Below are 20,454 nucleotides of genomic sequence, written 5' to 3'. Positions count from 1 at the left end.
GCAGGACACAGGAACATCACTTCTGGTAATGCTTTAACTGCTAAAGGCCAGGAGATGCAAATGGGATATGGTGAGACCCACAAACACTTCCACCTGCAGCCTGCAGAGCAGACAGACTGGGGCTGGTTTTCTGCTCTGACACGGGGACAGAACTGACAGAGGACAGAACTCAATACTGTGTGGAGAACCATCAGCAAAGCTGCCTCTACAAACAAACATTTCACCTGTCTAGAAAACAATGGCACAGGAAAAAACCACCTGAAAAGCTGGCCAAACAAAGTACATCCCATCAGATTAAGTCCCTGTGGCTGGAACACCTCGGAAAGACAAGTGTGACATGAACTGACACTACCTGAACTCAAAAGAGGGGCTGATCATCACCCCAGGTCTGCAGGGAATCCCTCTGGGGTGGGTGAGACACCCCAGGCTCAGAGGAGCTGCCTCCAGGGAGCAGCAAAGCAAAAGGAAGAGGTTAAACTCCGTATTTAAAAGTGTGTATTGTAAAGAAAATGACCCATATTAAATACTCCATTGTTTTGACCTGCTCCAGCAGGTTTCCTCTCTTTGTTTCCATCAGCTACAACTTTCAGTTTCTTTCTCTAAACACAACTGCACCTGGTCCTACACTTACTACATTTTCATTTTGAAGACCTACCCCCTTCCAAAAACGTAACTTTAGTATTAAACGCCTTTGCTTATGTGCAGAAACACCTTTGGAAGCAGAACCTCTGCAAAGCACAGACAATAATGGAAATTCCAACTGGAAGTGAGACGTGGGCCTAGAAGCCAGGAGAACACACTGCTCTGTGGTGAGAATGGGACATTCTCCCACCATGCCAAAAGAAGAGTTCTTTGCTTTGAGGGAGATAATCTGTAAATTTATCTGGAGATAATCTGAGCAGCTGCAGCATCCCCAGCTCTGGCCTGAGCACACACACAACAGCATTCACTGTATAGGGAATATTGGAGATAACATTTGGATAAACTGGGGTTAAAATCTGAGTTTGTCTTGAATGACACCACGGGAAGGATGTGTTGTGTTCTGCAAAGTCATGGAAGGGAAGAAGAAACAATTCTAAAACTAACAATAAAATAAGTCAGGCAAAAGTTTCAGCAGGTGCTTCAAAAACTCAGAACCAAATGTGATAAAACAACAACAACAACAACAAGCAACTTTCCAAAACCTCCACCTCTTCTTATTAAATTATCTAAAGCAGATGAATCATAAAAATTTTAGAAGGGTCATTTGTTTGTAAAATCTGAAGGCAGATTCCTGTGCTCACATTCTGGTTCCTAAGAAATATTTTTTAAAGCACCAACCTGACTTAGAAGTTCTGTCAGCTTCAAACCCTGATGTGAAGTAAGATCAGACTGAAATATTTCAGACTTCTTGACTCATGGAGTCACTGCCTTGATCATCACAGCAACTTGGGAACACCACAACAAATAGCAAAAAAACTGCATATTGAATTTGCACACTGAATGTTTCCACCTTGTATCACATCCAGGCCTTGGAAGTGTCTTTTCTCAGAACAGACCAACTCAAATTTAGGGTTCTCACACATAAAGCCTTTCTGTGAGCAGGAGGGAACACTGCCATTGGGAATTCTCTGTGCCTCGGTACTTTGTACCCCCTTCTTCCTGTCAAAGACTCCTGACAAATATCCAAAACTGCCCCTTGGCACTCTGACACTCAGCCATGTCAGAATTCCAAGTAGTAGAAACATATTTCTGAGTGATAAGAAGCTTAAAAAACAAGTACAAACTCCCTAACAACAAATAAAGACTGTAGGAACTGGTAACGTTTAATAAAATAAAATTAACAGCAGATAATAGCAGAACTTTTGTTTGACACAAAAGATTTCTGTTGAGTTTAAAAATACTGTCCCTTGATTGAGATCATAAAAAAATAGTATTTCACAGCTATTTTCCCAGTCTATTTGGAAAATGACAACATAATCACAACCTAAACTTCCAGTAATCTTATTAGAAAAAAAAAAGGACTTCTACATGAAGCAAATTATCATCATCTGAGAAGCTGTGAGTATAGAAATCCTTCCCATGGCATTAAAAAAAAGCCACTGAATTGCATCTTGCAAATTGAACCTTCCAGCAGCTTAATTTGAAAGTGAGGCAGATAACTCTAATAAAAAATAAATTTATAGTCTGAGATGGAACTTCAAAATTAGTTCATTTAATCATATCACAACCCCATTGTTATGAAGATGCAATTTGATTTCTGTCCTCTCCTCAGCGTGGCATTTATCTGTGCAGTGCTCTCTCCACTGACTTCCAAATTACCCAGACACAAACACAGCCAGAAGTGGACTCATGGCACATGTGGAGGATGAAAATGATGCAGATGGGAAGTTTTCTGCCTGACCATTGATAGCACAGACTGTGATGGTGAGGAGCCCTGTGCTGGGTGCATGGCAAAAGGTGTTCAATGCACTGCTGAGAAACAAAGTCATGTTTGTCAAAATCATTTCTCCCACCATTGGCACAGGGAACAGAGTTCACCCCCTGTAATTTCACTGAAGACAACAGACTCAAATGTTATAAATATTTAAAATATCCAAACACATACTACACACACACTACATCGACGTTAACTTAAGAGGGAAAAAAGGTAATTAAATTTTTTAAAATATCAATAAATTAACACAGACAAAAAGAGACATATTTGACACTAAAACTAAGCTACTGAGGCAACACTACAAGTGTCTGTACAGTGGATGAAACTTGAATGCATCAACTGGCTGCAACTCCTCTCCACCCTTATCTCCTGGAGACTTCCAACTTCTGATTTTCACCTCTTACAGAAAATATTTGAGCTGAGGAAGACTTGGAGATGAGTAAGGCAACTGAAAACAGCCTGGCTGTCAGGAATGTTAGAACTGAACCTTCGCTGCAAAGCAGCAACAGCTGCAAGAATGCATCTGCATCTGGATCAGCCACCACGCTCCAAGTGCAATTCCAGGCTCAGGGCTGAAGGAGCAACTGCTCCAGCTCCAGTTAAATCTCGATGCCATGATTTAGACCCCTTACCAGTTTGAAAAACTTTCACAATTCTCAAAAGCTAGCACACAACGTTCCTATTCAAACCCTCTATTTAGCTGTAAAAAAACCCCAAAAGCAACAATCTTTGCTTTCCAGCTTCCACTTAAACCTGAAACTGCCATTTCTAGGGCACTATGCCCCAGCAGATTCTTCTCTTCTATTAAGTTTAATCAAATGCTATTTCAACGATACACCGCATCATTTCAAAGACTTAGAAATGGTAGATAAGGTGAAGAATCAGAGAAAGGCTACGGGGAGTTTACCTGAGAGGCTGTTCCAAAAATACCACACACACACACTTTGATATTAAGTGACTAAAGCCCTTGAATTGTTCCCCAAAGCCCACCTTTGCCATCAAACCCACAGAGTGTCTGAGACAATCAGCCTTATTATCCCACTTCTTCCCCCAGTGAGTCACTCCAGCCCTGTGTCTAACCAAAACTCTGACTGTGAGGGCTCTGCTGAGCAAAGCCCCCCGGGCCTGTCTGTGAGGAGCCAGCACAAGCCCCTCTCTCTGCTCTTTACTACAAGGAGAGCAGGAGATGGTGGCGTGAAGGCAGCAGGGTTCAGATAAACCTGCGCTCTTAAAATTTCAGATGAACCAAAGAGGATGTTTAGCTTGAGAGGTTTGGGCCGAGTATGGATGCAATATGCTGGAAGCTGCCCAACATGCCACTTAAATGCTTTGCTTCAGGGCCCTGCAACAGGAGGAGGCAGCAGCAGCAGGGGGTTCTGCCCCATCCTCCCCTGACACAGGTACACACACACACCCAGCAGAGGAACTCAAGTGGAGCAGCACTGAGTGCTGACAAATACATGCCATGCCAGGAATGCTTCATCCTGCTGCTCTCTCTCTCTCTCTCCTTGCCCATTTCCTCACTGGCAGCCCCACGAGACTGTACTGGAGCAAATGTGGATGGGCAGCAGGGCCGGGCTGTAGCAATCGTGGCATGTGATGGGGCAGAGACAAGCTGCTGTTCTCCAGGGCAAGGCAGAGAGAGGAGAGGCCAGGGCTCACAGCACAGCACAGAGGAGGGGGAGTTTGCAGGAGGGATGGGGCAGAGTATTAAAAATATGATCTTGATCTAGAACAACACAGACTTGAAACCATTTACCAAAACAGAGCCTTCCCTTGGGCCAAGAGAATTACCCCAATTCTAAAAATATCACATTATTTTTTCCCTATCCTTTTTTCATTCCCACTGTGACTAAGAGCACACCAGCTGTAGCAGAGGAGCTCAGGGAATTCCCCACTCAGCAGCCCAGGGCAGTGACGGGAAGCACAAGGAGGGGCACAGAGGGTGGATGGTCGGGGGCACAACCTGCTCTGAGAGCAGGAGAGACAGAGGGACAGCCCTGCACCAGGGTGACACTGCAATCCACCACCACAGAGTACTTGCCTCACTTTCATTTCCAAAATGGCATCAGTAAAAAGACAAGGATATTCTTTAGGAAAAACTCGACAATTTGAGGGCCATTCTGCCTTCTTAACAGCACGACAGGACTCAAAACATTTAATCTAGGCTAGCTTGAACAAGCTGTGGTCAATGAGATTTGGTTCCTCAGATATTGCCTTTGTCTGACGGGTTAGATATGCTTTTGCCAACAGGATTTAGCTCCTGCTATATTTGAACCATCTTTAATCCCATGAAGGCTAAAGAAAAATGTCTCTGATTTAGCTCTGTGCACTTATGAATAACTCAAATACTACAGTTAAATTTACAACATAGTTCCCTTAGCTGTTTAGAAGACAATTGTTTTCTTTCCTTTCCCCTTAAGTTCCAGTATGTAAAATATCAGAAGAATTTAGATTAAAAAAAAAAAAGAAAAAAAAAAAGGGGACATGTTATTTTTAAAGTTGTTCTTGAGAAAATTTCCACATACAAACCCGCGGCATTTCTCCACTGGTTTGAGAACAATTTTCACATGTTGGCATCATCCTTGAGCGGCTGCCACAACTCTGGTATCATAAAGCAACATGTATTATCCCTCTGCTTATCAAAACACATTTTATTTAACTGCTAAATTTGATCTGATCCAAGTTTTTTTCTTCTTACTTCACAACAAACAGGAAAACACAGATGCCCACACTTAGGATCCAAACATGCATCCTACCAGGGGAACAGGGCACGGAGGCCAGATCAGCCCTAAGAGTGAGACTGCCCAGACCACACCGCTGCACTCACGGCTCAGTAACAGAGTTCACACTGCAATGGTCACACTGTGCACTCCTGTTCTACAAGTCCTGTCTAGGTAGCACTGAAAAACAAATGGTTTGGCCCCTTCTGTTCTGACGCTGGAACGTTGTGTCAATATACTTTGGCATATATTAAAAAAATCCCTGTAATATACCATAGACTGTGACATTTCCACTTCAGATCTATCATTTACATGTGAAGCACGAATCTCCAAAGAACCCAGTAAAGCTGTAAGAAAGACTACATTTTGCTGAAGCTCTCAGACACCCACTCCATTCAGTCACACCAGCTGGAGAGGTAAGTGTCAAGATACAGCTTTATTCTTTAAAATGAATGTGGAGGTGAAACTCCACAGCCTCCTCCACAGCAATCATTTTTTAAAGTGAAACCACAACGATATGTGCTCCTGATCCTTCTATGTCAGCAGCATTTCTCAGAAACCTTTTTGCAAATCTGGATTATCTTAAAATGGTATCTAAGTTATTTTGCAATCTACGCAATTGTCCCTGCACTTCCCAGTCCAGCTGACGGGCGTCCTAGACATGACATCCATTGGAAGATCTTTTGCTCCTAGAGGTAGAGGAGTCCTTAGCTACCCTCTGTCTAGCACAGGAGGCACAGATGGCCCCCGAGAGACGCTTCAGCCCCTTCTGAAAGACACTGTTGGAGAGACTGTAAATGACACAGTTGCAGAAACTGTTGCTAATGGCAAGCCAAGTGGTCAAGAAGGACGCGACGCGGTTGCTATAGACGTTGGAGCTCTCCAGCAGGAAATAGATGATGTAGGGCAACCAGAGGATGTAGAAGACACTGGTGATGCGGAAGAGGACCATGGCGTAGCGCTTGTCCGGGCAGGGCTGGGCCTCCCCAGCCTCCCCTTCCTGCGAGCTGAAGCGCACCCGCCGCTCGTTGATCTCCTTGGTGTGCTGCTGGCAGATGCGGAAGATGTTGAAGTAGGTGAAGCAGACGATGAAAGCGGCCGGGGCGTAGAGCATCACCACGATGAAGAGGGTGAAATAGGGATCGGTGTTCCAGGAACTGGCGCACCACTGGAACACGTCCCCGTGATATCCAGGCTTTCCCCAGCGAAAGGAGGGTAAGAAGACCAGGCAGGAGTAGAGCCAAATGGTCAATATGCAGATTCGCAGCCTCCACGGGGTAACCAGCGTGTTGTAGGTCAGGGGCTTGGTGATGGCAATGTATCTGTCAATGCTGATGCAGGCCAGGGAGGCCATGGAGACGCTCTTCAGCACCGACACCACGTAACCAAAGATTTGGCAAACCAAGGACTCACTCAAAACAATAGGGTAGTGCAGCAGAGACAAAGAAGGCACCAGACAGCTCACGCCCACCAGGAGGTCAGCATACGCCATAGTCTGGATGAAGTAGCTGGTGGTGTGGTGGTTCAGCAGAGGTGCACAGTGAAAGACAAATATCACGATAATGTTGCCCGAAATAATCAGCACCATGAGGAACACAATAATAACCACTTCCAGGAGGCAAAAATTGATGGTCTCCAAATAGCTAATGGCCAGGAGACAGAAGGGCCGGCCACTCTGGTTGCCAACCAAAGAGGAGTTCATCTTGAGCACTGCAGTGATCTCTCTACTTCATGCTCCTGCCTGCTGCCTGCAGCCACTCCAGGCAGCTGCTGTCATTGCGGCTGGTGCTGTGTGTGCAGCAATGTCAAAACCGGAGCTCCAGTCCCCAGGGCCGTTCCAGATGCTGCTGCTGTGCATTGTCTGCAGCGCAATTCCCCTTTAAATCCGGCTCCCAGCCGCTGCCGGTGCACCGGGACCCAGCGGCAGGCATGTCAGCAACTTCCCCGGCGCACCGGAGAGGGCTGATACCGATGCCCTCCCGGGTGGGCTGCCGCGCCGAGGAGGGATGAGGGGCTGGGGGAAGAGGGAGAGGAACCTCCACCGAGTCAGGACGAGAGTCCTCCCAAAGGCTGACAGAGAGAAGGGGAAAGTGTTTTACAGAACCGCCTCTCCCCCGCGCTGCCACCTCCGCCGCTCCCCTCCTTTCCCCACGCCCTGCTCGGCGCTCCCCGCCGGCCCCGGCTCCGGCCCCGCTCCCTCCCCACGCCCCGCCGGCGGCAGCGGGAGGCGATGCCGCCTCCCCGGAGCCCCGGCAGCCGGGCGGGGGGATGCGCGGCGCGGAGGGCGGGGGTCCAGCCCTTCTCGGCTGGCTCCATTTTGCACGGCGCTTTTGTTCGCCGCCTCTCCCGGCCCCGCCGCCGCCTCTCCCGGCCCCGCCGCCGCCGCCCCGCCGCCCTCCGCCCGGCCCGGGGCCAGCCCGGCCCCGCCGCCCCGGCCCTACCTGCGGCGGGGGAACAAAAGCGCGGAGCATCCTCGGGCGGGCGGCGGGCGCTCCGGCCGCGGCGATGCGGAGCCGGGGGCGGGGAGGCGGGAGGAAGGGGAGGGAGGCGGCGGGAGCGCGGGGGAGGGCGCGGCGCGGCGGGGACCCGGCGGGGAGCGGGGCCGCAGCCCCGGCCCCCATCCGCCCGCCCCAGCGCGCACGGAGCCGGGCAGCGCCGGCCGCGGCCCCGGCACGGCGGGCTCGCACTCCGCTCGGCGAGGCGGAGCCGCGGGGAGCCTCACCCGGAGCGACCCCGGCAGCGCCCGCGGGTCCCGGCCCTGCCCGTGCCCGGTGCCGCAGGGACACGCACCAGGGACACACACCCACCCAGGGACACACACCCACCCAGGGACACACACCCACCCAGGGACACGCACCCAGCGCAGCCCGCGCGGCGAGCGCCCACCGACCATCACCGCCCTGAATCCACGCGCTTCGTCGTCACTTAAAGGCTTCTGCATCCCAGCCCTTTTGGGGAAATACTGGAATAAACGTGCCTTTCCTAGGTGTAGTGTGTGGTGTGCAGGAGACACCTGAACCCAAGGGCAAAGCTGAGAACTATGTCCCACCATGAATCCAGATGCTGCTCCAGGTGGGCAGGCACCTCCCTCCACACACAGAGACACACACAGAACGCAAAGGCACCGCTGTCCCTGGGACACTGGACACCAAACCAGAAAACCCAGCGACATTCCAGCCAGCAAACACGCGAGAGATGCACAGCACAGCACTTCAACTTGTATTCACACCCTGAAGTTAATACCATCTCGCTATTTAACCAGAAAAACCTCTTTGAAGGCAGAGAGGCATAGCAAGGTACAGCTCTTGATTACTGTTTGTCAAGAGCTTCCCCTGACAGGCTGGAGAACGCTCCCGGGTGTGTGGGAGCTCCTTCTCGGACCCTGACACCACACTGCCCCACTGCCACTGCTTAGGACAGGCCCTTGCTACAGGAATCTGTATTTGAATGGATCAAAGCGGTAAAAAAATGGAGTGAAGCTCTCTGGCGATTAAAATCATTTAGTCAGAGACCAAAGTGCACAACTGGGATCCTTACAAGCTTAAGTCCACGCTCTGAATTCAAACAATACCAACAAACTCAAGGTTTTGGTTAACAAAAGCTAAACGCTGGCCATTCTGTGGAATACCTAATGGGAAATTAATTGAGGCCAAAGGAATAGATGTCAAAGCAATCGAGCTGCAACTTTCAGGTTTTTAGCTGACCAGTAAGTACAAAAAAACATTTCATGATACACTTGTGTTGGCCAAAAATCTGTGCTGGACAACAGCATGACTTGGCAGATTTTTAGTTACTCTCATACGAATGCCTGAAAACAAAAATTTGGGGGTTCTGCCCTATCTTTAACCCAAAAAAAGATCTCTTTACTATTGTCCACTTTTTTTTTTTTTTTAATTTATGGTGCTTCTACTCATGGCAACTGAAGTACTAGAACTGTAGCTAGGAAACATAAACTTTGAATTAAATTTAGGCCAGGGTATTGTGGATTTACAAAAAACAAGCTCTGATTGAATTACTGCTGGAGAAATGATCTCCTATCTTTCCAAAGCTGAGAATGATTTACATACCGATTGATTCAAACAGTATTTCTGGATCCTTGGGCACAAATAGACACATTATAAACAGCCCCAAGAAAATGTATGTTGATACATTCAACTTTCTATGACAGATACATAAAAACAAGGTAGCAATGGAAATACTGAGCCCAACCAAAACAACATCTGGCTGCTGAGATTTTTAAACAGAAGATGCACCATGAAATCAAGAACTCCCCAGTGCTCAGGTTTTTATGAAAAGCTTAACGCCCTTAGAGCTGAGGTATTTCTGCAGAAGAGGCACGTCTGTTTTTTCCTTTAACTGACATTCTATTGTTTCTCCGAAGCTGAGAGCAATGACTCTGCTCAGTGCTCTTGCCAGCTCACTCCTGCCTGCTTAAAACACCCAAAGCAGCAATAGATCCACCTCCTCCTGCCCCAGGCCAGCCCAGAAGGTGAAGCCACCTGCAGCTGGAAGGCAAGTGGGGTACAGTGCCTACCCCTCAGCTCTCTGGGTGGGTGCACCACCAGCCCAGCACGAGAAACCCTCCTAAAAACACCAGAATATGCAGCTGAGGTCTGTGACATGAAAATACTGCTGTGGTGTAGAGACTTCCCCCACTCCACCACGGTACAGCACCACCTCGTCTAAGGCAATGAAAAGGACTCCAGAAATTATTCAAAGGTACAGCGACAACTCCTGGGAAAACCGCTGCTTGCAAAAGGTAATTAAACTTTTATCACCACGTGATCAAAACTAATCAAAGAAGGAATCTCAAGGTTCAGGCACACTGATGCACAGATGCAGGGTCGGTTCCATTTCAGTTGACTGTACACGGTCATGGTCCTCTGTCCTCCTGAAAATTCAATGTATTCTTTTCAATTTATAGGAACATATGGAAATCTGATTGTGATACAAGTGGAAAATAAGTGTTAACCACCCACAGCTAAGGTTCTGTCACATTTTATGCTACCGATGACAACGCATTCAGTCAAATAATGGTAAGTGACATTTTAATCTATTTCTTCATTAAAAACTTGCATCATTTGCACCAAGACAGACAAATATATCTGGCAGAACGTCTGTGTTCTATAATCCTCGTCTCATGGAGACAAAAAGGTGGGAAGATGAGAAAGTGGGTAGCAGGAGCCCTGCTATAAGAAAGACTGGAACAAATTAATCTCTTACCAGGTCTGGGATTTTTCCCAGAAATAGTGACCCCGGGGTAACATTCCAGGATACTCCTCCTGACACTGGACTATTATTTTTTATTTTATTTGTGCCACAAGATGTCCCTCTCACGTTGTAATTTTCTTAATATAGTGCATTTATCTTGTAGAACAGTTCATGGTTTTTTCCTTTCAACATTACTTCCTCCCACACAGACCTATACCCACAAGCTTTTTACTTTCTCCTCAATATTGTAAATGTCAGGTTTTAATGTTGATATTATGAAGAACTTCTCCACTGACAGATGCAGTAGTTTTATTAATCCTTTCTAAAATTGGTCTGAGAAGTGGCTGTTGTCTCCTTCGCTTTCTACCATGATTATTTATCTTTTTTTTTTTGCCTGTCTGGCTCGCTTTACACATTTTCTACACAACACTTTCCATCCACCTATGCCTGTCAAGAACACGCAGTATTTTTCTTGCAGGTGTCTGTTAATACCTGGGGTGAGTCCCCTCGTGTCTTCTGCTGCCTTCAGTGGCTGAAGATTAACAGCCAGAACTGCGACTGCCAAAGTGCTACCAGGACCAGATGCCTCTCCCAGGGATTGTCTAGATCGTTTTACCTAGAGCTTGCTTTCTGTCCCCAGTAGGGACATGACCTTAATTCACTGGGCTGGCTTTCCTCCACGCTCCCCACCACCAGCGTGGCAATCTGGAGCTGCTAAAAGCTTTATTATTGCACACAGATGGTGTGCAAATTCTCAAAAGTAATTCGTGGAAGCACCATGATGGTGAAACCTCAACCTGCCTGCAATAACAAAAGTGCAGAGAACAAAACCCCAGCCAGCCTGTGGCGAAGAAAACCACAGCAAACAATTAATATGTGCTGTCATGATGACTCAAACACAAGGAGCACACCTTCAAACACAGTTTCAATGCCACTTTTAAGTCATGTTCAAGAAGAGAGCTAGACACAGCTCTTCCATGTGGTAGAGTACAACACTTTTCCTTTTCAATCCTTCAGTAGCCACAACTCAACAGTAAACAAACTGTCCTTGCAGCAATTAATTTGCCTTTGCAAAGACCAGAGATTACCTGAGCCTGCCCAGGAAAGCAACCACCAGAAGAAATCCTGGGGTGCTGCATCCAACATTTTGTGCATAAAGGAAAAAAACCCCTGAAACAGGCCAGAAGGTTTTGAAGCAGCTGTCAACACAGATCCTTTTTAATTTGGGACTGTGCTGCTGCATGGGGTCATGAAAAGCCTGGCAAAAATCAAATGCAGCTACAGGAACAGAGGGCAACATGAAGACAGAAGGGATTATGAGCATTATGAGCACTCACACAGGTTTCCTGCATCTCCTGCTCACATTCCAGGGCACAGGTTTTACACGGACTCCTTGTGCTCCTGCACTACACCACAGTAGTTATTCTCACATAAACCCCCTTCGAGGCATGGTAATGCAAATAACTGCAGGCTTGCCAGAGAAGAATTGGAATTAGTGACATGCAAAACACGGCAAAGCATTACAAAGATGGGAAAGCAATGTAATATAATGGACCCTTGTCTTCATATAATTAGCAATTTTTTTTCCCAGGAACATTTACTCCTTTGCATTGCTGCATATTGACTGTAACTGAGCTGCTATTTAAAGAGCAGTAAGAATTAGTTCACATTAGAACTCCAAAATTATCACATTTCATGCCTAAGAAAGGCATGAAAACAAAAATTTAAGGCCAAAGTGCAGCCCAGCATTATTATACTCTTGGCATAGACTACATGCAAAGGGTCTGCAAATGTTATATTGCTGGGCCTTGAATTCACGTTCTCCTCAGCCTCCCAAACAACCCTTGCATTTTTTGCCTGTTCTCCTCTTCAGCACATCCACACAGCCACTGAGGATAACCCTGTTTAAAACCTTGCCCTTCTTCCACTGCCTGCAGACTGAAGAAATCCCAATTCCCCTGTGAACCAAGCACACATCTCTGTTTTCAAACACCAACCTCTGTCCCTTCTAGAGGAACACTCCCAGCCACAACAAAACAAACAGCCATGGCACTGGGCTAACATGGCACCTCCAGATTAGAGAAATCTCATTTTCATTTGCTTGAGCTGGCTATGGCAGCATGCTGGTGATATACTGCAGACCTCACAAGACTACAGCAGCGCCTGAGAATGGTCAATCAGGACCCATTCTCTCTAATTTCTTAATTAGTTTTCTGTGCTGAATGACCGCTGCAGGTATAGCAGTGCTTTTGAGCAGAACACAGTGTACAGCAGCCTACTCTCCCTTATACTTGGATTCCTGTGATGCTTCCAACACATGAGATGCAGGTTACTTTCTTTGTCTCAGCCAAACGCAAAGGAGTGGAAAGGTTTCACAGGTTTAAAAATGAAATGTTACACTCTCCCCTTCCAGCTGACAAAGATAGTAGCAGGATGTGCCACCAACTGTGCCACAGAGACATCATCTTTTGCATTCTGATCCCACAACACTGAAACAGAGAAACAAGGGAGGCTGACGACTACTCACCAGGCAATTAAAATAACACAACAGGAAAGGTGTGATCACTCCTTGCCAGAGCACTCAACCTCCACATTACTTATATGATTTATTCACCATAAAATCCAACTTACAGCTCTACAATGCATAAACCAGTATTAAGGAATTTGGATCAAGTTTTTTCTATCTTCACGAAGTATATGAAAATACTTATGGCAGGACATTTTTAGCTGATCTAACATGATTCATTCACATCATGTAGGATCCTTCCTGCATGACTCCAACAGAAACTGAGTTTAATTTCAGAAGCCCTCCTGCCCTCGGAATAAGGTCTTTAAATGCTCCTTGTGAATCTGTGCCATCAGAATATAGATATACAAAGTCTGATTCACTTGTTTTGCTTTTTAACTGGTGAATAATTAATTTCTGTTATATTTGTACTAAAGCTGCATCATTAATAATTTCTAATACAGTCCTTCTAGACTTACATGTTTGATGAAAGCAATAAAATGCAATGTAGCTAGACAGATAATGGTCAAATCCAAATTAACACATCAGTTTTCTGGATAAGAAAGTGACATTTCGTTTTGTGACCCATTTGTTCCTTTAACTTTGAGAACCACTGAGTGATGTCTGTACGTACAATTCTCATATCCTTTTCCTACCTTACTGAGGTCAGCATTCAAGATGAGAAGTCACAAAACTGCTGTCTAATGCAAAAACATCCACATTGTTCTGTTTTCTGTCTACCGAAAAGGGCCGCAAATTCTGCTAGTGTTGGATTTTTAGAATAAACACTGAGACAACACAACAAAAATCAGCTTCCATTCAGAAAAGCCAAACAAACAAAGAAAATTAATTTGTCCATTATGAAAGCAATTAATAGGATACTTATTTTTTACGAAGTCAGAACTCAGCTGAGTGAAACAGGATTATAAAAGAAAAGAAGTGTAATGCCACCAGCAGCTCTCTGTCAGGGGTTCTGTTGGAATCACTCCTTGATACACTCAGGGCCCCTCAGGCAAGAGCACACTTGACGCCACTACATTCCCATTCTTTAAGAAACCACTACATTCCCATTGTTTAAGAAACGGGAGGGGGAAAGAGCAGAAAAGAGCCGCGGTACCTTAGTGATGAGGATCCTGTACTTCTCCACGAGGTGGTCGTTGTTGTGGCACCCTGCCAGCAGCTGCCACACCTCTCCCCGCAGCGCCTCGGGGACGCCGCTCCGCACCAGCGCCGACAGCGTCTTGGGCCGCACGCTCAGGTTCAGGTGCCTGCGGAGGGGAGGGCTCAGTCACTGCCCCGGCACCGGGGCTCCACACCCCGCACAGCCCCCGGGCAGCCCCCAGCTCCGAGCCAAATTCCACTCGTGAAAAATTAATGGAACTTGGAGGGCTACTTCCCAAACGATCTTCTCGATTCCCACTAAATTTTATATATATAGGTGTATGTGTGTGTATATATAGGTGTATGTGTGTGTATATATAGGTGTAGGTGTGTGTATATATAGGTGTAGGTGTGTGTATATATAGGTGTATGTGTGTGTATATATAGGTGTAGGTGTGTGTATATATAGGTATAGGTGTGTATATAGGTATAGGTGTGTATATATATAGGTATAGGTGTGTATATAGGTATAGGTGTGTGTGTATATAGGTATAGGTGTGTATATATATAGGTATAGGTGTGTATATAGGTATAGGTGTGTGTGTATATAGGTATAGGTGTGTATATATATAGGTATAGGTGTGTATATAGGTATAGGTGTGTGTGTATATAGGTATAGGTGTGTATATATATAGGTATAGGTGTGTATATAGGTATAGGTGTGTGTGTATATAGGTATAGGTGTGTATATATATAGGTATAGGTGTGTATATATATAGGTATAGGTGTGTATATATATAGGTATAGGTGTGTATATATATAGGTATAGGTGTGTATATATATAGGTATAGGTGTGTATATATATAGGTATAGGTGTGTATATAGGTATAGGTGTGTATATATATAGGTATAGGTGTGTATATATATAGGTATAGGTGTGTATATAGGTATAGGTGTGTATATAGGTATAGGTGTGTATATATATAGGTATATGTGTGTATATATATAGGTATATGTGTGTATATATAGATATATGTGTGTATATATAGATATATGTGTGTGTATATATAGGTATATGTGTGTGTATATATAGGTATATGTGTGTGTATATATAGGTATATGTGTATATACAGGTATATGTATGTATGTGTGTGTATATGTATGTATATATGTATAGGTGTCTGTATTTACATGTATATATATGTTTGTATGTGTGCGTATATGTTTGTATAGATATAAATTTACATGTGTATTTATTTACATGTATATATGTTTTATATGTGTGTATACGTGTATGTATATAAATATATATAAATATAATATATATGTGTTATAGATATATGTCTATAGATACCATATATATACCATATATGTGTTTTTGATATATGTACATCTATATGTATATATATTACATATATATATAACATACATGTGCATTTGATACTTTTGGTATATGTACACCTATATATATGTATATATATAATATGTATATATATAACATGTATATAGATGACATGTATATACACACACCTATATATATATGCTCCTTCCAGTGAGACCACTGACAGCTCATCAATTACAGCACTGCAAGCTGTAAAAACTAAACCTACGAGTAATTTATGCACGTTAAGCTGAACAGCTCATTTGTGGCTCATATATAAAAATCCCCAAAAGGCAGGCGCCTTAAATCATAGAAATTATTATTTTTCTGCAGTTACTAAAAAAACAAACTTCTGGATAAAATGATCAAGAGAACTGACAGACAAAGCCAGGCAGAAAAATAAACTTGTGTCACATCAACTGCATTATGTTCTTGATAAAGGGGCATTTATTAATGTTTGTAACAGTCTAATAGATAAGTGGATGATAATTTAACACAGACTGGCACTCCCTAGTGCCTTTCTCAAGTCTGCAGTGTTCTGACACAATAATCCAGAGACTAACAAGAGAGACATTTAAATCAGTATTTACTGCACAGAACCCAGGACCATCATGTCCTCCTTCACTGTGCTTTCTCTAAAAGAAACCAACTAAAATAAAAACAATACTTATATAGTAGTTACATTTATATCAATATATAGTCATGCCTATAGACATATTTATAGAGCATTTATTATGCTTTTATAATGTGTAAGTATTTTTCTACAAAATACTTCCTATATACAAAATACTCAATGTTTTTGTAAAGACCTATAAAACTGTTTTGCCTTAATCTCAGGTCAGAGGAGGTACAACAGCAGCTCCAATGAATACAGTCACGAAGGCTGCAGACTGAAGGCTACACACTACTGGATTCTTCCAAACTATTTTTGAAATGAGAAAATTGTGTGACTCAGCAGTTATGAAACATCAGCCAAACATTCTTTGGTATCACAAAATACCAAATATTTATTTACTATACAAATCTAATCACACAATTCCAAAAAACTTATATGAAACCACCTGAAGTCTGATTTTTATGGTTTTCAATCCTCTTATGCTAAAAGCTGGAGGATCATTGCTTCCAAATACACGTTTTTAGTTAAGAAGGAAAGCCCTTTAACACATATTAAAGTTGTTGCCAGCATTAGCACAGAAGCATTTCATATCCTCTCAGAGCTGCCAAAACATTTCCAATGGGAGTCAGGTGGCTTAATTATCTCAGAGCCCTTGGAAGAGTTACAAAAAAATTCAAGTTGAAAGAAACTTTCTCACAGCAGCAGATGCAGAGAGCTCATCTGGCAAAGATGTTTCTCCCAGTCTAGGAGAGGGAAAGGGGATCATGTATCATTTCACCACAGCCTTCCCCTCTTATAAATGTGCTCACTTAGTGCAAAAATCAAACTGGAAGGAAAACTACTCATTCAAATAAACAATAACTGCAGAAAATACTGAATAGTTATAATTTCAATTTAAAGAGATTCCTGTCTAAGTGGCCACATTAATACTTTTTCTCATTTAAGCTGCATAACTGATGCCAATCTCTGCACTCCTCCTCCTTAGATCCAAAACCCCACTCAACCTTTGACTCACTGTACAGCCCTTGCCCTGCTCTCATTGATTTCAGGAAGCAAAAGGCCACAATTATAGCCAGAGTCAAAATGAAGCCTGTTTGAGCTTAATCTCAGGCTGCCCATCATCCTCCTTCGTGAGGAAAAAAATAACACCTAACAAACTCCCTGAATTTTACAACAATCAGTGTCAACTTTAGAACTGTGCAGGCTACTTCAAGATTAATTAAAAAAAAAACCCATTAAAGGAGGATTGTGTTGCATTCACAATTGGACTGTCAAGAAATACTCTTCTTGTACACTGACATTTTCCAGGGAAAAAACAGCAGAGCTCATGTACTTCCTTCTTGGCAGGCTCTGGAGCCTTCCTTTAGATAAGGGAGGAAAAACATCTTCTCTATCCAAGTCCAAATCTCCCATTTCCTAAGCTACAGTCACTAAGATGTGACAGCTGCAGGAAAAATTGGCTGTGAACCCAGTCAGAATTACAAAGAGGAATGGAAGTGATCTGTGCAAAACAGACAAAGCAAGAGCTTCATTTTCTTTGTACTACTTAGTTTAGGTTTTGCTTCAACAAAATCCCAAGGAACCTGAAAATAGGTAGAATAATAATTTTAAGACGGAACCAAATAAAGACACAGCATAAGTGAATTTCTATACATTAAACAGGCAATCAAAAATTAAAATATTTAGAAGACCTTCTAAAGAAATCAGAAAACATCAAGTCAGAGAATAAGGGGATGCACAGAGAAATAAATCCAAACAAATCTTACACTGAACGAGCTCTGGAAATAAAAAATCCAAGCAGAAGGAGCAAAGAGAATGAGAATATTTAGAACTGTAATTTTCAGAATGTGATTTTGCCACTTACCACTTGGACAGCAGCTCTCCCCACGTTTCAAGAATTTTTTCTGCACACTCTTTGGAAACATCTCCAGAACCACTCAAGAGTGGTTCATCATTGTCTGCCAAGAGAACAGAAGGGACACTTCAGCCAAGGCCAAATGGAGGGCCAGCAGGAAAAGCAGAAACCCAATTTATCTCCACTTCAGCTCAGAGCCATGAGGCCAGATGTTTCTACACTCAGAAGTGGTCATGGTTTGCTTTAAAAGAATTTTTTTAAAGCAGAAGTTCTTGAAAATGCATTAAGTTTCAAGCTGGGCAGGTCCTGGTACAGTTTCATATCTCACAGATGTCTGACTCTGCACTAAAACACTGCCTGCTGACACTTCCAAATAACACCAGTTTGCCTTTCTGCTCTCAAACCTGTTCACAGCTGCTCAGGGAGGGGCAGAAGCTACATGATAATCCCCAGTTTTTAGAAGCCCTTTTTCCCAAATACAGCACACAGGAGGCCTGGGCTGAGAAAAGCAGGGACACTGCAGTGCCAGACAAGAGAGAGGCTGACCAGGAATGCCAGGACACTGGGTATTGAATCTTGCAGCATTCCAGCAAGAAAGAACCTGCCAATCAGGCAGATTCTGACTGGGAAGGATCCTACATCTTTTATAACCACGTTATTCACCACCTGCCCTTCCTCCAAGTCCACAAAAGCCCAGGAGTCTCTCACCTTCCTCTTCATCATCCTCTGGAGGAGACGGGATCATGGAGCCCTGTGACCCCGACTGGGGCAGGCGCAGAGAGGGGCTGGCTGTGGTTTTCCTTCTCTCCCTCTCTGACTCACTTTCCAGGCACACAACCTCGTACAACGTGTCCGAGTTGTTCTTCCTGTCCTTTTGCTTGATCTAGGAAACAAGATTTTACTGAGGAAGCCGCACAAATGTCAGATCTCTGCCTTCTCTTTCTGGACTAGCAGAGCTGAGGAACAACTTCCATCCCATTCTACAGTGAGGAATGTTGATACCTGGAACACACCTAATGCAAGGTGCAGGCTGTCAGGGCTTCTGCTGCCATGAAATGTGCTGCACCCAAAGGCACAAAGTGTCTGCCACAGGCAGAAGTGTCACTTGGACCTGCCATCCATGGGCAGCTCATCTTTCCCACCATAAATGGACTGGGCACAAATGCACTGATTTTTAAAGCTATAAATGCATCTGTGGTCTAAGAGATGAAGGTTCCTCAACATGCAGCAACTTGGCCTTTATTTAAACAGTAGTGGAAAATTGAAAGCAAAACCTTTAAAATTACGTCAAATTATTCTTCAAAGAGAATTTATAAAATGGGTCAAAATAGAAAAGGTTTCTGGGGATGCTGATGGTGGCAAAAGCAGTCTTAAAAAATGTGTTCATATTTATTTGAACAAGATGAGATGAGCTTTGAGGTCCCTTCCAAACCAAACCAGTCTGGGTTTCCATGATTTTCCCACAGCAATGGGCTTTTGCAAAGCTTCCAACTCTGTGTATACATTGCTGCAGGAGCACAAATTGCTGAGTTCCAAAGCCTACTCTGTGGCCCTGTTTTTCTCCATAATTTTCAATGCTTTGGTATACCTTCATTTCTTTAAAGAAGGATTTTTCTTTGTGAAGCAGATCAAAAATTCTAATACATTATAAGGACTTAGAACTCGTTTCCCTAAATGAATAAAAATAGAGAGCAGAAAAGAGAAAGTGAAGAAAAGAGGCAAATAAGATTTATAATTATACTCCACACTAAGCTCCCAGTGCTCAATTTTATTCTTTGAAGCATTAAAAATGAAGAGAAATGCATCAAAACTAAGAATGACTAAATCACTAAATGTAATCGGAGCACATAAAATCCCTGTGCTTTCACTGTTTCCGAATAAAGAAACACTGCCAAAGGAAGATAAGCCAATTCTACACAGCTGTATTTTTAACAGGCTAATCATGCCTCCACAGAAAGCAGGTTTCCCTTCCAGCCTTATCAGGCAATACATTCTATATTTGTTGCTTCCACTAGGAGTTTTGATAATCTCCCATTAGTAAACACTGGAAGTTGGATAACCCAACAGTGTCTGTGGAAAAAAGAGAATTGGCCAAGATAAGTCAGAATGTCTGTGAATTTGGTAAGACAAAAGATCCAGAATTAGCTCAGTAAGATAAGCTTCCTTTAAACTGCCAAACAGAAAAGGCACCTTTTGGAGGCTGTAGAATATTTATAGCCCAAACAGCCTCTACTGTTCAACAGCTCCATGTTTTACCTCAAAAATGTTCTATATAAAAAGGCTGAGCTCATCCATGAAGAATTTTTCCACCTTGTACTTTGAAGGAAAAGTTGGGTTTTTATTTTTTACCTAGAAAAAGAATCTTTGGTGAACTTCATCTTTGTTACTACCCAGATGCCATTCTTTGTTAGCACTTAAAGGCAAGCATAAAAAGACAGAAGAAAAGCCTCTTGCTTAACTGAAAACCTCTTTAAATAAGAACACTTATCAAGAAATCAGGACTCCAACACTGCTTTCTTTCTGGGCTGCAGCCAGAATTGCTAAGCCTAGAGAGAGCACGTACATCCACATTGTTATTTGCTTTTATACATTTCCAGTTCTTTAAAAAGGACTTTCATTTCAGAACAATAATTTCTAGAGCAGAG

General features: G+C 43.7%; 2 protein-coding genes across 3 annotated transcripts in view; both read right to left on the bottom strand.

The window, feature by feature from the left end:
- Window positions 1-20,454, bottom strand: part of RABGAP1 (RAB GTPase activating protein 1) — a 62,898-nt gene that overhangs the window by 24,421 nt on the left and 18,023 nt on the right. For both annotated transcript variants that reach the window (XM_066332949.1, XM_066332948.1), the window contains exons 11-13: window positions 18,518-18,692; window positions 17,819-17,912; window positions 13,974-14,124 (exon numbers count right to left, since the gene is read on the bottom strand). In XM_066332949.1, coding sequence (XP_066189046.1) covers window positions 13,974-14,124; window positions 17,819-17,912; window positions 18,518-18,692 — 420 coding nt within the window. The remainder of the gene's footprint in view (window positions 1-13,973; window positions 14,125-17,818; window positions 17,913-18,517; window positions 18,693-20,454) is intronic.
- GPR21 (G protein-coupled receptor 21) lies at window positions 5,557-7,180 on the bottom strand. The gene has a single exon (XM_066332960.1). It carries the CDS (start codon window positions 6,839-6,841, stop codon window positions 5,795-5,797), a length of 1,047 nt encoding a protein of 348 aa, XP_066189057.1. The 5' UTR covers window positions 6,842-7,180; the 3' UTR covers window positions 5,557-5,794.

The sequence above is a fragment of the Sylvia atricapilla genome, chromosome 19 (assembly GCF_009819655.1).
Source record: "Sylvia atricapilla isolate bSylAtr1 chromosome 19, bSylAtr1.pri, whole genome shotgun sequence".
Classification (NCBI taxonomy): Eukaryota; Metazoa; Chordata; class Aves; order Passeriformes; family Sylviidae; genus Sylvia; species Sylvia atricapilla.
Note: the sequence above shows the minus strand (reverse complement) of the source record. Positions and strands in the feature narration are given on the sequence as shown.

Bases quoted from the DNA above. Each gene is read 5' to 3' on its own strand.
- GPR21 (XM_066332960.1), bottom strand. From the start codon at position 6,841: ATGAACTCCTCTTTGGTTGGCAACCAGAGTGGCCGGCCCTTCTGTCTC.